A 15,930-nucleotide genomic window follows, 5' to 3' on the forward strand; every position below is an offset into this window, starting at 1 on the left:
ACTACCACTGACAGAGCTGTTGTGACTGAAGGAGATCAACCCACTACCACTGACAGAGCTGTTGTGACTGAGGGAGGTCAACCCACCACCACTGACAGAGCTGTTGTGACTGAGGGAGGTCAACCCACCACCACTGACAGAGCTGTTGTGACTGAGGGAGGTCAACCCACTACCACTGACAGCTGTTGTGACTGAGGGAGGTCAACCCACTACCACTGACAGAGCTGTTGTGACTGAGGGAGGTCAACCCACTACCACTGACAGAGCTGTTGTGACTGATGAAGTTCAACCCGCTGACATAACAGAAACTGAACCAACTGCCACACAGATACTTACCAGATCATCTAAACTGACAGATGGCCCAGTTGCCTCAACTTCTGGAATTACACTCAGTCCAGAGGATATCAGACCATTCATGAAAGACGGACCAAGAACAAACAAAAGTGGAAGAAAGCCAGGAAGGACCAGGATTTTAACAGATACGCCCCAAAAAATAGAAATTGCCAAAGAAGCAGAAAAGCAAAAGAATAAGCCCCGTGCCAAATCTAACTGTAAAGTTGCAAAACGATTAAGTATGCCTGAAAAAACTGTAAGAGTGGAAAGAAATGAAGACAGGGAAAGTGACGAAGAATCTTTAGAAAGTAAGATGGAATTTGAAAGCTATGACAAATTGGATGTAGGAGATTTCATTCTGGTTGGCTTTTTTGGGAAAAAGTTGCAACATTATTATATTGGGCAAATTATCAGCTTTCCAGAAGATGGAATAGAAACAAAATTTCTAAGATGCAACAGAAAAAACTTTTTAAACCACCCTACATTTTCCTTCCCCGAAATTGATGATATATCAGTTCATGACAAAGAGGATGTGGTTCTAAAACTACTCCCTCCACAAAAAAGTGGAGTCACAAAAAGGTGTTTCCAGAAGATATTTCCAGTTGATCTGTCTGTATATAATCCAAAATAATCATATATTAAGCAAACACTCAGCTTATGAGACATATTTACAAACTAAAACCAAAACGTTATTTTGTAATTCCAATTTTATTTTTGTTATTGAAGTCTGAGGTGTAGATGTTTGGTATAACATCACATACAGGTCAGACTTAAGAATAGTTCAACCTGTTTACACGTAATGTTTCAAATTACCCTGCTACCCGTTTCAACAAAGACTCATTTGGGGTTTATTGGAACACTAAAACTGAACTCAGTAATTTCACAATAACTTTGTAATGACCAGATATTCTTAGTTTTGTTTGTGCTACTTTTCTTTCAGGAATGTGTGTCATAACTTTGACCCAACTTTAGTTTTTTTAAATAAAATAAGTTTAGTGATATGATGCATATTGTGATATATGTTCCAACCCACCCCACTCTCCCCTACTACATGTAACTCATGGATAAAGGTTTCTTCAAAAACCCTGTGGGAAACTGGGTTGCTCCTCTACCCTTTTGTGATGGTAGACCAAGTCCACCCCAAAAGCAAGAGGAAGCAGCAGGAAAACATGCTAACAGACCCTGATAAATGGAGATATAGATAATTATTTTACTAAACGAGTTCCCGTGTGAGACTTTATATTACAAAGAGTGTGTTTTCAATTGTACATCACTAGCGAAAGCAAGTGATGTACGATTAAAAACACATAGTTGTAATATAAATGGTCTCACATAGGAACTAGTATAGTATTTTATTTAATATACCACACATCAATGAACAAACATTGCACAGAATGACTTCCAAAATAACTAAACAAGACATGAAAATTGACAGATTAAAGACCAGAACATGACATCGTTTACCAAATGATGACGTCATGTTGTATTTACTTCATTTAGCTATTTATCAATGAAACTTGCATTCATGTCACACATCTATCAATGAAGTTTGCAAACAATATTATAAACATATTCAAGGCCAAACAAAATTATTAAAATATATATTGTTCAATTGTGCTGCTAAGAATTGACAGCAAGTATTTTTCCTATTTAAAAATATGAACACTTTTTGCATGAAGATCTATCCAGAGTTGTACTGTGTGACAGTGTCGATCATCTGATCAGAGGTCATGACCTATCAAAAGACGTATTTTTACATGTGAAGAGACAATAAATATCAAATGGGTATCTCTTCCACCGCGGTGTAATAAAGCCCCATCCTTGAATGAAGGAGAAGGATGTTGGTTCTTATTCATGTTTGGAGTATATCATCCCAAAAAGCCAGATCAAATTAGAGTTGTGTTCAACTCCTCTGCCACAAACAACAGAATTTCATTCAACAATATGCTACTTATAGGTCCCCATCTTATAAACAATCTTCTCGGTATTTTACTCTGTTTTTCAAAAGGAACCCGTAGCAATAATGGCTGACATCAAACATATATGTCACAGCTGTGATTTTTTTGAAGATCATAAAACTTTTCTGAGATTCTTTTGGTATATCGTGACTATGATTACAACTTCAGTACGGTACATGTAAATAAATAACTTAATACATGTACATAGACCAATTGATATGCGGCAGAAAATATGCTGAATACCAACATGAATCACGTCAATCATTTACTTGAAATACATGTCATAGACATCGAAAATGGATTATTTGTTAGCAACACCGAAAATACATGTAAACCGATTGATATGGAAAACAGCACAGGATTGCAGCAACAAGGTGACACGTGTCACACGTACATGTGGCACGAGGGCACTGCTTCACGTGACCCAGTAAAATAGGGTCATGCCTTTTGTATTATTGTGGGGGCAGGACATAGCTCAACTGGTGTAACAAAGGTCCTGTCTGTGGGATGGTGCATATAAAAAAATCCCTTGCTGCTAATCGAAAAGAGTAGTCCATGATGTAGTAACAGTGGGTTTTCTCTCTTCGACACCATATAACCGTAAATAAAATGTGTTGAGTGCGTCGTTACATAAAACACTTCCTTCCTTCTGTTTTACTGCAGACGTATCGACAAGCAGGGCATAAAACATTTCACTGCTAACTCACTCTTGCAGGGGACAAAACAGAAATTACAAAATGGCACTACTGTGGATGTATATTATAAATACATCCACAAACATTGAACAAATAGATCACAAGGTGTTAGTTTCAGGACACAGTTTCCTCCTCAATAATCAGGATTTTGGTCTGATCAACGAGGCTAACAAGAAAACCAGTCCCGTACATGCTCTGAAGGAATGGCAGTATATAGTTTGACATGCCAAGTGCAAACAACCAATGTTTAATGTAATACTGATGACTAGTGATAATTTCTTCAGTACATCTATTTTGTATTTTGGACGACAGTTAACAGAAAACAGAATATAAATAAAGTAGAATGGTTAAAATTTTTAGAGTCAGATAAAGGAAATATTTTATTTAACGACGCACTCAACACATTTTATTTATGGTTATATGGCGTCAGACATATGGTTACGGACCACACAGATATTGAGAGAGGAAATCCGCTATCTCCACTTCATGGGATACTCTTTTTGATTTGCAGCAAGAGATCTTTTATATGCACCATCCCGATAGCCCGATGGACCCACCGACGGGGATCGATCCCAGACCGACCATGCATCGAGCGGGTGCTTTACCACTGGGCTACGTCCCATCCCTAGAGTCAGAGAAAGTAAACATGTTTTACAAATATTCGTGCGACACTGATGCAGTCTTCAGTAAAGCTGACTTCTAAATTACCCGGTTGAAGAGAAGAAGAGCTCGACATGCAGGGTTGTACTGAACTTCTAACTCTCTATCCAAATGGTAGAACATTGAAGGAATGCCAAAATTACTGACTTAATGTCATTATTAAAATACATTCCCCCAGTTCACCATCGGTTCTACCATTCTTTGAAAGATGCTCAAATGGTTGGAAGTGAATGTGATCTTGTGAATTGGGTATCTGATCAGGAGGACTCGTGTCATGCAGATAACCTCGCTATCGCACCGTACAAGTGAATGTCAATGTACATCTATGATTGCTTTGTTCGTATTGCGATAACTATACAGTACCTTATAGCAAAGAGTTTAAAACAAAAGTTGACTATACAATACTAAATTGCTACGGCCTACTCCTAGAACTTATTTTAATAATTTGTGAAAATATGTTCGTATTAAAGGTTATTTTACTTTTACGAATTAAACATACAACTAACTGTTCTTAATAATTTTGCCACATTCGACTAAGAAATTAAAAGAAAATTATGCATATTATTATGTTTTAGTTCTAAGTAATTAACATTTTATAAACATATAAACATTGAAATTTGTGAGAAGTATTGTGGGCTATCCTAAGTTTTCCCTCTTATTTTGGTTAATATGAAATAAAAAATTATTATTATTATGTAAAAATCTAAGTTTTACACCAATGGTTAAACAAAAACATACAACATTGTGGTATCTGCTTCTGATATGTCAGAATAATAGTTAAACTTTGAACCCATTTTACTTGAATTGTTATAAATATGGGATAGGTTACTCTACTTCCCAGCGCCTTACTTTTGCCTGCTATTAAAACACGTGATTGTGTTGTCTGTTATAAATATGACTGAAAACAACTCATTATTAAACTGAGGCCAGTACCTATTTTGGGTGGTTACAATTTTTATTGTCCAGGACCCCCCCGTTCCACGAAGCGATCTTAGCCCTAAGATCACCTTAAGTGCATAAGGTAGTATTGCATTTAAGGTGATCTTAGAGCTAAGATCGCTTCGTGGAACGGGACCCTAGCAAAGAAATTCAGTGGGTCTGTGCATGGTCTGAAAAAGATATAGGAGAACCATCATGCAAACATGTCACTGTCAGGTTTAACGGAATAGAGTGCTGTGACTGGCCAAAGTACCTTACTGCAACATCAGAATTTCCAGCAGAGTGCAAGCTACGGAAACACTGATACATGTACCATTAAAAAAATAAAAAAAATAAAAAATCTAAATCAACTGGTACGCAAGTGGGAAAATTGTGTATCATAAAACCACAAATATCATGAATCACGTTTAAAACATCTAATCCCTGATCAAGGCGAGACATGTATCTGACTAGCTGAATTGTGAACCACGATTAATCATCCCATCCCTGGTCAAGGCATGACATGTATCTGACTACTTAAATCAGAAACCGTGATTAATCGTCCCACCCGTAGTTAAGGCATGACATGTATCTGACTACTTAAATCAGAAACCGTGATTAATCGTCCCACCCGTAGTTAAGGCATGACATGTAACTGACTACTTAAATCGTGCAATTAATCGTCCCACCTCTAGTCAAGACTAGACATGTAAACTGACTACTTAAGTCGTGAACCTTGATTAATCATCCCATCCCTAGTTAAGGTATGACATGTAAACTGACTACTTACGTCGTGAACCATGACTAATCATCCCATCCCTACTTAAGGTATGACATGTAAACTAACTTCTTAAATCATCAACCTCACGTTTCCTCCAGGTTAATCCGAGTTACATTCCTCTGACTGCGCCGCGTCCCCCCAGACTCGAACACACCCGACCCTTCAGACGGTGCCACATCAGCGATAATCCTCGCAATACCGTCTTCATCATCGTCGGCATTGTCATTGAAATCTTCAAACAAGACGTCATCGGCATCAGCCGTCATCTTCATCGCGGCGTTCTTGAGACCCTTGCACGCCTTGAGGTGCCTCTTCAAGTGATAGCTGGTGACGAACGTCTTGGGGCAGTGCTGGCAGTGATAGTTCCTCTCGTTGTTGTGAATCTTGACGTGCTTGTTGTAGTTCTGCAGCTTGTAGAAGACCTTCATGCACTCGCTGCACGGGTAGACTTTCTCCTTGGTGTGCTGGTACTCGTGTTGCTTGAGGTCCGAGCGGCGTGCGAACTTCACGGAGCAGTACTGACACTGAAGCGCCTTGATTCCAGTGTGCACCAGTTTGTGGGCCGTCAGGTGGGCTTTCTGTCGGAACGATTTCTGACACGTTTCACAGACAAATTTCTTCTCACCTGAGAGAATGAAAACATGAATTAAGTTATAAACTTAACAAATCAAAAATTAACCAAAAAAAAAAAAAAAAATTGAATTCCATTTATAAAAGAAATATTAAAAATTAAAAACAAGAAACAATTCCACATTGATTTTATTCTTAAATTCAAATCAAAACAGATAAATAGTATTTTGTTTAACATTAATTTATGTCTGAAAAGTGATTTACAATTTTTTAAAATCTAAAAACACACATCTCCATTTAAAAAAATTCTTTTGCTTTAACATTGTGACAAAATGCAAGAAAAGGTTCTGGTTTTCTTTATTAACTTGCATACATTTAAGTCTTTATGATAGAAATCCACAAGATTATTTAATACTGTCAGAATGTGGTCTGTAAAAATATCTTTAGGTGTTCTCTTCTTCATATTCTGGATCCACATTCTATAACATGTTTTTGGTAAAACATTCACAAAGAAGGGAGGTAACTGAATTATGTTCGGGTCAGAGGACTGTTGAGCCCTATCATGCACTGCAGCTAAGATTCATTGTACTACATTGTATTACTTGTTCTGTGTCTTTCACAATAGCTTGGATGACACTTGTCTTATCCAGCCCTCAGTATATGCCCCCTTTAAGCCAGTTTAGATGAGTCCACCATATTTATTAGTTTAAAGGTGCAGACCCTAGTCTCAACCTGTGAAAATTAACACTAACTTTAGTTAATCTACAAACCTGTAACTCATTTGGATAAAGTTACAACTGAGTGAAACATGAGTCTGCGACTTTAAAATGGTGAAATACCCTCTAAAAATAAGACTAAAACTTGACTCCATAACTGTTACTTCTCAGACACACGTGCGTTTTTAAAAATATGAGAAATGCATTTTGTGATATTAAAAACACCAGGATCTAAGTAAAGTATGATTTCAGTTATCAAAAACGGCTCTAATAGTCAAAAATATGCCTTAGTGTTTAAAAACTAGGGTATATCCCTTTAAAGGCAAAAAAAAAAAAAAAAAAAAACCCACATAAAGTAATGGCAGCATGTGACCAACCTGTGTGTATATTCATATGGTGTCGGAGATTGCTCTGGTCAGCAAATTGTTTTCCGCAGTGACGGCAGTAGAACGGCTTGAAATGCAGGTGCAGCGCGATCACGTGGGTGTTCAGCTTCGCCGACGATGTGAACCGATGGTGACAGAACTGACACGCCCACTTCCGCTCAGTCAGGTTGGGATGTTCTTCCTTCTTGTGCAGTTTCAAGGATTTCCGGTCAGGGAACACCTTTTCACACACACAGCAATAGGGACAATACGAAGTACCATTACGTCTTGGTTTTGGACTTAATCCTGAAAAGGAAATAAGTGAATTAAACTAAATAAATGAAGATAAACACACAAAAAAGTAAAGAAATAAAAGAATAGTTTATATAAAGACACAACACTATATTGTTTAATCACAGGTTATTAGACATCTAACGTATGGTAATTATGACTTGGGTCTAGCCAGTAAAAATGAATGAATGAATGTTTAACGATACACATCGGCTATTGGGTGTCACAAATGTTAAGTATATGAAAATATTTAAATAATTATGTAAAACCAAAGTGTAAGCCAGTGAAAAAGACAAAATCCACTGCTTTACTATAGATTAGCAGGTCATTTTGTTGATGTTTTTCTTTTGATATACACTATTCCACAGACAGGATAACATGTGCGACAGCCTTTGATATACAAGCAAAACTGAAGTAAGTTGAGAACGGTCATTCAGGTTACCAGGAGGTCACCACATGTCAAGAACAAAAACTATTGTGTGCTGTTTAAACATAAATTACATACACAGCCGTGTGAATGAATAACAAAGCACCAGTGTGGTTTGTGAAGGAATGGTAATTGGAATTGTAAAATTTGTAAATGTAATGTAATATATAGGTTACCAGGGCCCATATTTTCTAAGCAATCTTAGCCTACGAAATCATAAACGATTGTAAGATATGAATTAATTTTTTTTTAAATATAACGACACCACTGGAGCACATTGATTACTGGATGTCAAACATATGGTTATTCTGACTCATAGTCATCAGAGAAAACCTGCCACATTTTTCCTAATGCAGCAAGCTATCTTTTATATGCACTTTCCCACAGACAAGAAAGCACATACCACAGCCTTTGTCCAGTTGTGATGCACTGGTTGAAACGGAAAAAACCCTCAGTCGAATGGGTCCACCGAGGTGGTTCGATCCTACGATGCAAGCACCTCAAGTGAGAACTCAACCGAGTGAGCTAAATCCCACCCCCTCGTAAGCTATGACATCACTATGGCGTGTGCTGAACTGACATCACAACCTACAATGGTTTTACGATTTTGTAGCCCTAAGATTGCTTTGAAAATCCCTTGCCAGGCTTGTAACTTATGGTACCGTAACACGCACAGATTACCAGGCACTGTATTTATTTCAATACCTGGTGCTGCTTTTAAAAACAAATGGATTTGGAACACATTTGTTGTATATTTTAGATAATATAGCCAATGTAAGTTTGAAGGGGTTTATTTAAAGGAAAGCTTTGTTTGTCTGCCAACAACCCAGCACAATGTTTAATATTCAATGATTCAATAATTAAGCACCGGTGATGGCAGTGTATGCAAACTGATAACCAGTTACAAGTGTCATCCAATTGACAACACTAGATATATTCCATTCTAAAGGTGCATTTATTTCACATGATACTGCACAGCTCTTTTGTATGCTCATTTAAAAAAAAAAAAAAAGGTCTAGAGAAAATAAAAATAAGGTTGCCACTAATAGAATGAATTACTACAAGTGAAATATTTCAAACATTGTCATTACTCCATATGGAGATGGGGGCGAGACATAACCCAGTGATAAAGCGCTCGCTTAATGCGCCGTCAGTTTGGGATCGATACCCATAAGTGGGCCCATTGGGCTATTTCTCACTCCAGCCAGTGCACGACTAGACTAGCCATGGTATGTGCTATCCTGTCTATGGGATGGTGCATATAAAAGATCCCTTGCTGCTAATCAAAAAGAGTAGCCCATGAAGTGGCGACAGCAGGTTTCATCCCTCAATATCTGTGTGGTCCTTAACCATATGTCAGACGTCATATAACCATAAATAAAATGTGTTGAGTACGTTGTTAAATAAATCATTTCCTTCCTTCCTTCCATATGGAGATGTACTGGGACCATATTTTCTAAGCCATCTTAACACTATGAAACCATAAAACCATCGAAAGCTTTGATATTACTATGAAGTGTGCTGTAGTGATGTGATAACCTACTATGGTTTTACAAGTTCATAGTGCTAAGATAGCTTCGAGAATCCCTAACATGGTATATTATATTCAAATTTTCAATTAACAATTTCTAGACACAATGATCTTCATTCAGATACCTACCTAACAACTTTGCATAATCCTTTGCATACCAGAAGAGTAATTCTTGTCCAGGCTCAATATCCTTGCAGGTGACAAAGTAGATTTCCTCATCTTTTTGAAAGGCTACCAAGTTCTGTTCGAGGGCATTGCGTGCTGGTTTCACAAACATCAGCCAGTTAGATTCATCTTCATCACTGATGTCCAGTACAGAAAAATAATCTTCAAAAAATATCTGCAAAACATGATTCATCATTAAAATTCATCTTTACAAGAGATCACTTAAATATTTCCTCTTTTTTAACAGAAATATTGACGTGGGACAAGCACATATTATGGGATATTTAATGTATATGATGTGTACAGGAAAATATTGAAGAATGATATAATCTACACTATTAAATACACAATATACACATTAATGACAAATATTCATGTAAATATCTGAGTTTCGTTTCTGAAACCCACAGAAGAGTGAAAAACAGCACATCTCAAAATGTCAAAGAGGAAAATATCGTACATCTGCAAATAAACAGGGAGGTATCACACCCCAAAACACGATCATCTTAAATGTTATTGATTTATAATGTCCTTACATAATTGCTTAGATATAATATTTGTTCTGAAAACAATTATACACTAGGCCTAAAATCAGAAACTTAAGGGCATAGTTATGAAGTCTGTTTTTTCTTAAATGCAGGTGTTTAAGCATTGTAAATGTATGTCGTTACACGCAAATAAGACATAAACAGGCTGGGTAAATTTGGCCCTTAATGTTTGCGTGTCAGATGTATGGTAAAGTGTTTTTAACAAGTGCATGTATGAAAATCACAGATGATTCATTACCTTCCAAAACACAAACTTTTTTCCACTTTGCCACATGTCACATGGTACAGGTTTTCCAACAAGTGGCCCTAGAAGAGTTCTCAGCTTGACAGTTTCGTTACAGAACACACCTAAAACAAAACAGAACAGAATAGATGTTTAACAACACCCCAGCACAAAAAATACATCGGCTATTGGGTGTCAAACTATGGTACACCTCAAACAAGACAAACACTCACAGGATTAAAAACACAGATGTGAATTACGAAGAGAACATCAAATGTTCACGGGGCAGGATGTAGCTCAGTGGTAAAGCGCTCGCTTGATGCATGGTCAGTTTGGGATTGATCCTCATCAGTGGGCCCATTGGGCTATTTCTTGTTCCAGCCAGTGTACCACGACTGGTATATCAAAGGCCGTGGTATGTACTATCCTGTCTGTGGGATGGTGCATATAAAAAAAATCCCTTGCTGTATTAGGAAAAATGTAGCAGGTTTCCTCTGATGACTACGTGTCAGAATTACGAAATGTTTGACATCCAATAGCCGATGATTAATTAATCAATGTTCTCCAGTGGACAAAACAAACTTGTTTAAATGTCCATATAATTATTCATCAACAATACGTGCACATGAATATTATACATGTATAAGAGTGTGTCTATTGTTTTACATGTAATCTAATGTAACGATTATTATTATTTGTATAGTGTTTTTATCTGTAAACTATATCCAGTATGGGTTCATTTACTGACAATTACTACAGTAACTGCTTTTCCATTGTCTTCTAACACGAAGCAGACAGTGAGTAGACTACATGTTTGTCCATGGGAGGGGCAGCAACAGTAGGTAAACTACATGCCATCTTCACCATGAGGAAAATCAAGGCAAGCTTGAGGACCACTTTCCTGAAATGGTGCTAGTTGAGGAATCAGAATATTAAACATTTTGTTTGCACGGTGAACAGTTTACAACTGTCCTAAAACTTCCCAGTTGAGTGTGGAGGGGAGTGTGGGTATCTCTCACCTTTCCAGGCAAAGACTGACATGTGTATACATGGGTGAAATAAACAAAATGGGAAGAGTATGTTAAAGTTGGTTTTGTTTAGAGCACATTGATTTACTAATCATCAAACATGGATGTCAAACATTTGGTAATTTTGACTCAGTCTTAGAGAAGAAACCCGCTACATTTTTCCATAACTAGCAAAGGATTTTTTATATGCACCATCCCACAGACACATACCACGGCCTTTCATATACCAGTTGTGATGCACTGGCTGAGACGAGAAATAGCCCAATGGGAAACCGACGGGGATCGATCCCAAACCGACCGCACATCAAGCATGCGCTTTACCAGTGGGCTACATCCCGTCCCTCTGTACCAATGATGTAAATCCAACTGAGTTATGTTAGAAAGATCTGCCACATACCCACATCACTGAAATGTCCATTTAAACTGGATTTCTGTAGGTTTAACGTCAGCGGCAGTGACGCTCTGGCCCTGGACAGTAAGGGAGTATCAGTGAGGTGCATGTAATCAGTAATATGGAACTTGCACGGTTCTTTGTATGTATTATTGCACTCCACACAGTCTGCAAAAAATAACACATTTTATTAGGCGACATATATTATATTAAATTATTAGTAATATTAATACAGGGTAGTCATCACAAAATCTACTCTGTTAGCATTACATACTATAAGTATTATTCTATTGACTGGACAGCACATACCATGGCTTTTTATATACCAGTCATGAAGCACTGGATGGAGGGAAATAGTACACAGAATTCTATTCATTATAGTTGTTAAGGACTGCCTACCTAATACAAAACAGTCTATATATTGACCTTGATTTGTACCATAAACATGCCATAATATCCTTTTTTACCCATCAAAAACTAAAATATGATCATCTAAATATCAAACAAATCCTTAATGTAATTTTAATTATCCAAAATTTTAGATGGATGGATGGATGGAAGTATGGATGAATGGATGAATGTATGGATGGATGCATGTATGGATGGATGGATGGATGGAAGAATGAATGAATGAATGAATGGATGGATGGATGGATGGATGGATGGATGGATGGATGGATGGATGGATGGATGGAAGAATGAATGGATGGATGGATGGACGAACGGATGGACGGACGGATTAACAGATAGATGGATGGCTAGGTGGATGAATGGACAGATGAATGGATACATTCAAGGGACATTAAAAATTGCAGCTAACTCGGGAATGTCCCTTTCAGATGGATGGACTGGATGCATGAATACATCACTAAAATGAACAGACCTTTAGGCCCATAACACATCAAAGCTGGCGAGTATGGTACCAGTAGAAAATGAAACACACTGAATAAAATGTGACAAACCACACCGCATCTCACGCCAGAATCAGACCCAGCTTTGATGTATTTTGGGCCCAAGACAGTCGCATCAAATCAAAATTTATCTTAAAGAATGGGAGAGATGTTAACTATATAGTATGCCATACTTACAGTGGCCACTAATGGCCGGTGTTTTGGCTAGACTAGTAGGTAGATCATCTGCAGATTTTTCAGCAGCATGCAGCTCAGTTCCGTGACTTTTCAACAGCATGTCAATCACTGTAAATAGAAATAAACGTTAACATTCATATACTAACCATATACTGTACTATACATATACAAACTATACACACTGATACATAAATACTAACTAGATACAAACGAAAGGTAAACTACTTGTTTCAGTACACTTTAAACTGCCACTATTTGGGGTCTACCAAGGAAAATTGTTAGATATATGGTCTTGGGAATGAGAGGTAATCTGCTAATACGATTTAATATTTATATACATGTACACAGTAACGCACAAAAAGCCAAAAATAGTTTTTAAATTGGTAGCAGTTTGGCAACATTTGTTCAAAAAATGAACAGTAAAATTCAGCTTTTTAAATTCTTTTGCACAATAAATTTCTGCAACCAAAAGGGATAACAGTATGAATACATGCATTATCATGATAATTGATTTATTTTTATCACTTCACATCCAGCAAATAATTTCATTATTGTTTTAGGGTATAAATGTACAACTAATGACTATACATACAAAACATTGTATGTGCTTTCCTGTCTTTCCTGTGGGAAAGTGCATATAAAAGATCCTTTGCTGCTAACTGAAAAATGTAGTGGGTTTCCTCTAATGTCTATGTGTCAGAATTAACATATGTTTGACATCCAATAGCTGATGATTAATTAACCAATGTGCTCTAGTGGTGTTATTAAACAAAACAAACATAAAACTTTTAGTAAAAGATGCTCTTTTTTTTCTCTTTTTTTTTAAAGTATCTGCTATAAACCAACCAGACATGTTTGCCAATGCTAATGCAGCCGGACTCGGAGAGGTCAGGTGGTCATGGTGATTCTTGTCTTGCTGGTCATGTGACATGGGCACCATGGTGATGGGACTAGACATGTAGACTCTGGTGGGAAGGTTCTGCTGCCCCTCGGCGTCCGGAGAGAAAGTGATGGCTGGAAGCATCTGTGTCTGTGAGGCAGACGGCACTCCCGGACTGCTGAACTGAAACATGTGAGCCATGTTGGCGGGCACGGATGGGAAGCCATCTTGCCCAGCTAGAGACGAAGACAGGGACGCTAGAGACGCGACCCCGCCCTGTTCCGTGTCACACTCGTCATGCGGTATGACGTTGGCATTAGACACCTGATTCAACAGACTCATGGCCAGCGTCACGTTCGGCTGGCAGTCCACAGACTGACTCTGAGATTCGGAATGCGCCACCTGAGCCAAGAGGTTCATCGCCATGGTGACGCTAGGCTGACAGTTTGAAGACTGGTCCTGCTGATTCGACTGGCTCAGCAGACTCAAGGCCATGCCTAAGCCAGTCTTGTTGACTTCCGATTGGTCTAAATTTGAAGATGAATGGACCTCATTGGCTGAATGACTGTACAATTCGGAGTGGGAGTCAGTCTGCTGGTGCCCGTCAGATAAGTGATTCTCCTGGTGGGAAGAATTTACTATCAACTGGTTCTCCTGTGCAAATGCTCCATTACTTTCGGTAGGGGTGGATAACTCTTCCCCGGACAGAGGGAGCTGTTGTATGAGTTGTCGGTCAGAAGCTGTTAATACTGGCAGAGAGATTGGAAAATGAGCTGGAAAAAAAGAAGATGATGATGACAAAATTCTTGCATTTACCCATTTTAAATATAAAAATCAGGCTCTGTGCTTACCAAACATTTTGAATCTAGCCTCAAGACTTTAATAGAGTCTGGGGCGGAACGTAGCCCAGTGGTAAAGCGTTCGCTTGATGCGCAGTCGGTCTAGGATCGATCCCTGTCGGTGGGCCCATTGGGCTATTTCTCGTTCCAGCCAGTGCTCCACAACTGGTGTAACTTTAACGTCATGGCAACGCCATACAATTTGTATGCATATAATGTCATAAGCGATTTAAGTCTAGACACTAAAGTTTTATAAGCACAGGCCCAGAACCCTGATTATAATAATTCATGCATGTTTAGTTATTAAAAGTTGATAAACAACTACATGCAATGTTTCTTTGAAAAATCTGTTATACTATTGGACTCTTCCTTCAACTAAAAATAAAATGGTCACAATAATCTTATATGGACTAGAGCATGCTCACTCCCAAACTACTCCAATAACATGGAAGATTCAATGACTCTGGGCACAGAATTCAAACCATGTTGTCAAAGCAATATTTTAGATCTCTTTGAAAGGACGTACTTGTAAATGGAGTCAGTCGATTAGGATCTGCAGGTGACACTGTTCTACTTGCTGTTTTATCAGCAGACTCTGAAAAACACAAATAACATAAATAAGAATACCTAAAGGTACCTAACAAATGGTTCTAGTATGCTGTAACACAACATTTTCTTAATGCATACAGACTCACTTCAAAACAAAACAAAAAAATTCTTTTATTGGTAAGTACATGGCTACTAATGTTGTTTTTTTCAACACCTAAGTACAAATTCACCATTAGCAGTACTCTACACAAAGTTACCCCTGGCACTTACCAAATTCGCCAACTGCGAATTTTAAGAACTGGCAAATTTTATTTTGAATTGGCAAAATAATTTCATGAAAAAAATTGATATTTTGTTAGAAAATAAAGTTTGTTTTATTTAACGACGCCACTAGAGCACATTGATTTTTTATCTTATCATCGGCTATTGGACGTCAATTGTTAGAAAATAGCCAGGTTTCTGCAGTTTTTGACGTTTGAAAGATAATTTGGCGAAATGTTCTGTGGACCCAGATTTAGTCCTGCTACACATTCCCACATGCACTATTATGAGGGGATTATGTTTGCTCTTCTTCATAACTTAAACAATTAATTTATGCAATAACAGTACATTTAAAAACAAATTAAATGGTAATATTAATAATAAAAATAAATACATTTAAAATATTAAAAAATTAAACTTTATTCAAACAAAATAAACAAAAGATTATACTTAAAGTTACATTATCTGGTTACCATATTATAACATCATGTACAAATGTGAAATACAAGCTCAAATGCACTTTTAAAAAAGTTTTGTGTGTTCACTATGAACGGTTATCGTCAAACGTATACGCTTGATTAGTCGCCTGTGCCGCCATAGCTCGGTAAAGCACAAACAACAGCCTGTTGTCAGTTTCACTTAACACATGCATTTGCCGATTTCAAATTGTAGGGTTCGTCTCAAAAAATTAAAAGAGAAATCTTGCGCTGTAG

The 15,930-nt window shown here is 37.6% G+C and overlaps 1 protein-coding gene across 2 annotated transcripts in view; it reads right to left on the reverse strand.

Annotated features, from left to right (window-relative positions):
- Positions 1–14,293, reverse strand: part of LOC121370848 (PR domain zinc finger protein 4-like) — a 32,094-nt gene extending 17,801 nt beyond the window's left edge. Inside the window, exons 1-7 of one of the 2 annotated variants that reach the window (XM_041496352.1) lie at positions 13,535–14,293; positions 12,689–12,796; positions 11,607–11,768; positions 10,197–10,306; positions 9,375–9,585; positions 7,009–7,302; positions 5,412–5,970 (exon numbers count right to left, since the gene is read on the reverse strand). In XM_041496352.1, the coding sequence (XP_041352286.1) occupies positions 5,429–5,970; positions 7,009–7,302; positions 9,375–9,585; positions 10,197–10,306; positions 11,607–11,768; positions 12,689–12,796; positions 13,535–14,063 (1,956 nt within the window). In that variant the 5' untranslated portion in view covers positions 14,064–14,293 and the 3' untranslated portion in view covers positions 5,412–5,428. Of the gene's footprint in view, positions 1–4,751; positions 5,971–7,008; positions 7,303–9,374; positions 9,586–10,196; positions 10,307–11,606; positions 11,769–12,688; positions 12,797–13,534 lie in introns of those variants that run through there. The other variant, XM_041496351.1, reaches the window with a different exon arrangement.
- Positions 14,294–15,930: the final 1,637 nt, after the last annotated feature.

The sequence above is a fragment of the Gigantopelta aegis genome, chromosome 4, assembly GCF_016097555.1.
Source record: "Gigantopelta aegis isolate Gae_Host chromosome 4, Gae_host_genome, whole genome shotgun sequence".
Lineage (NCBI taxonomy): Eukaryota > Metazoa > Mollusca > Gastropoda > Neomphalida > Peltospiridae > Gigantopelta > Gigantopelta aegis.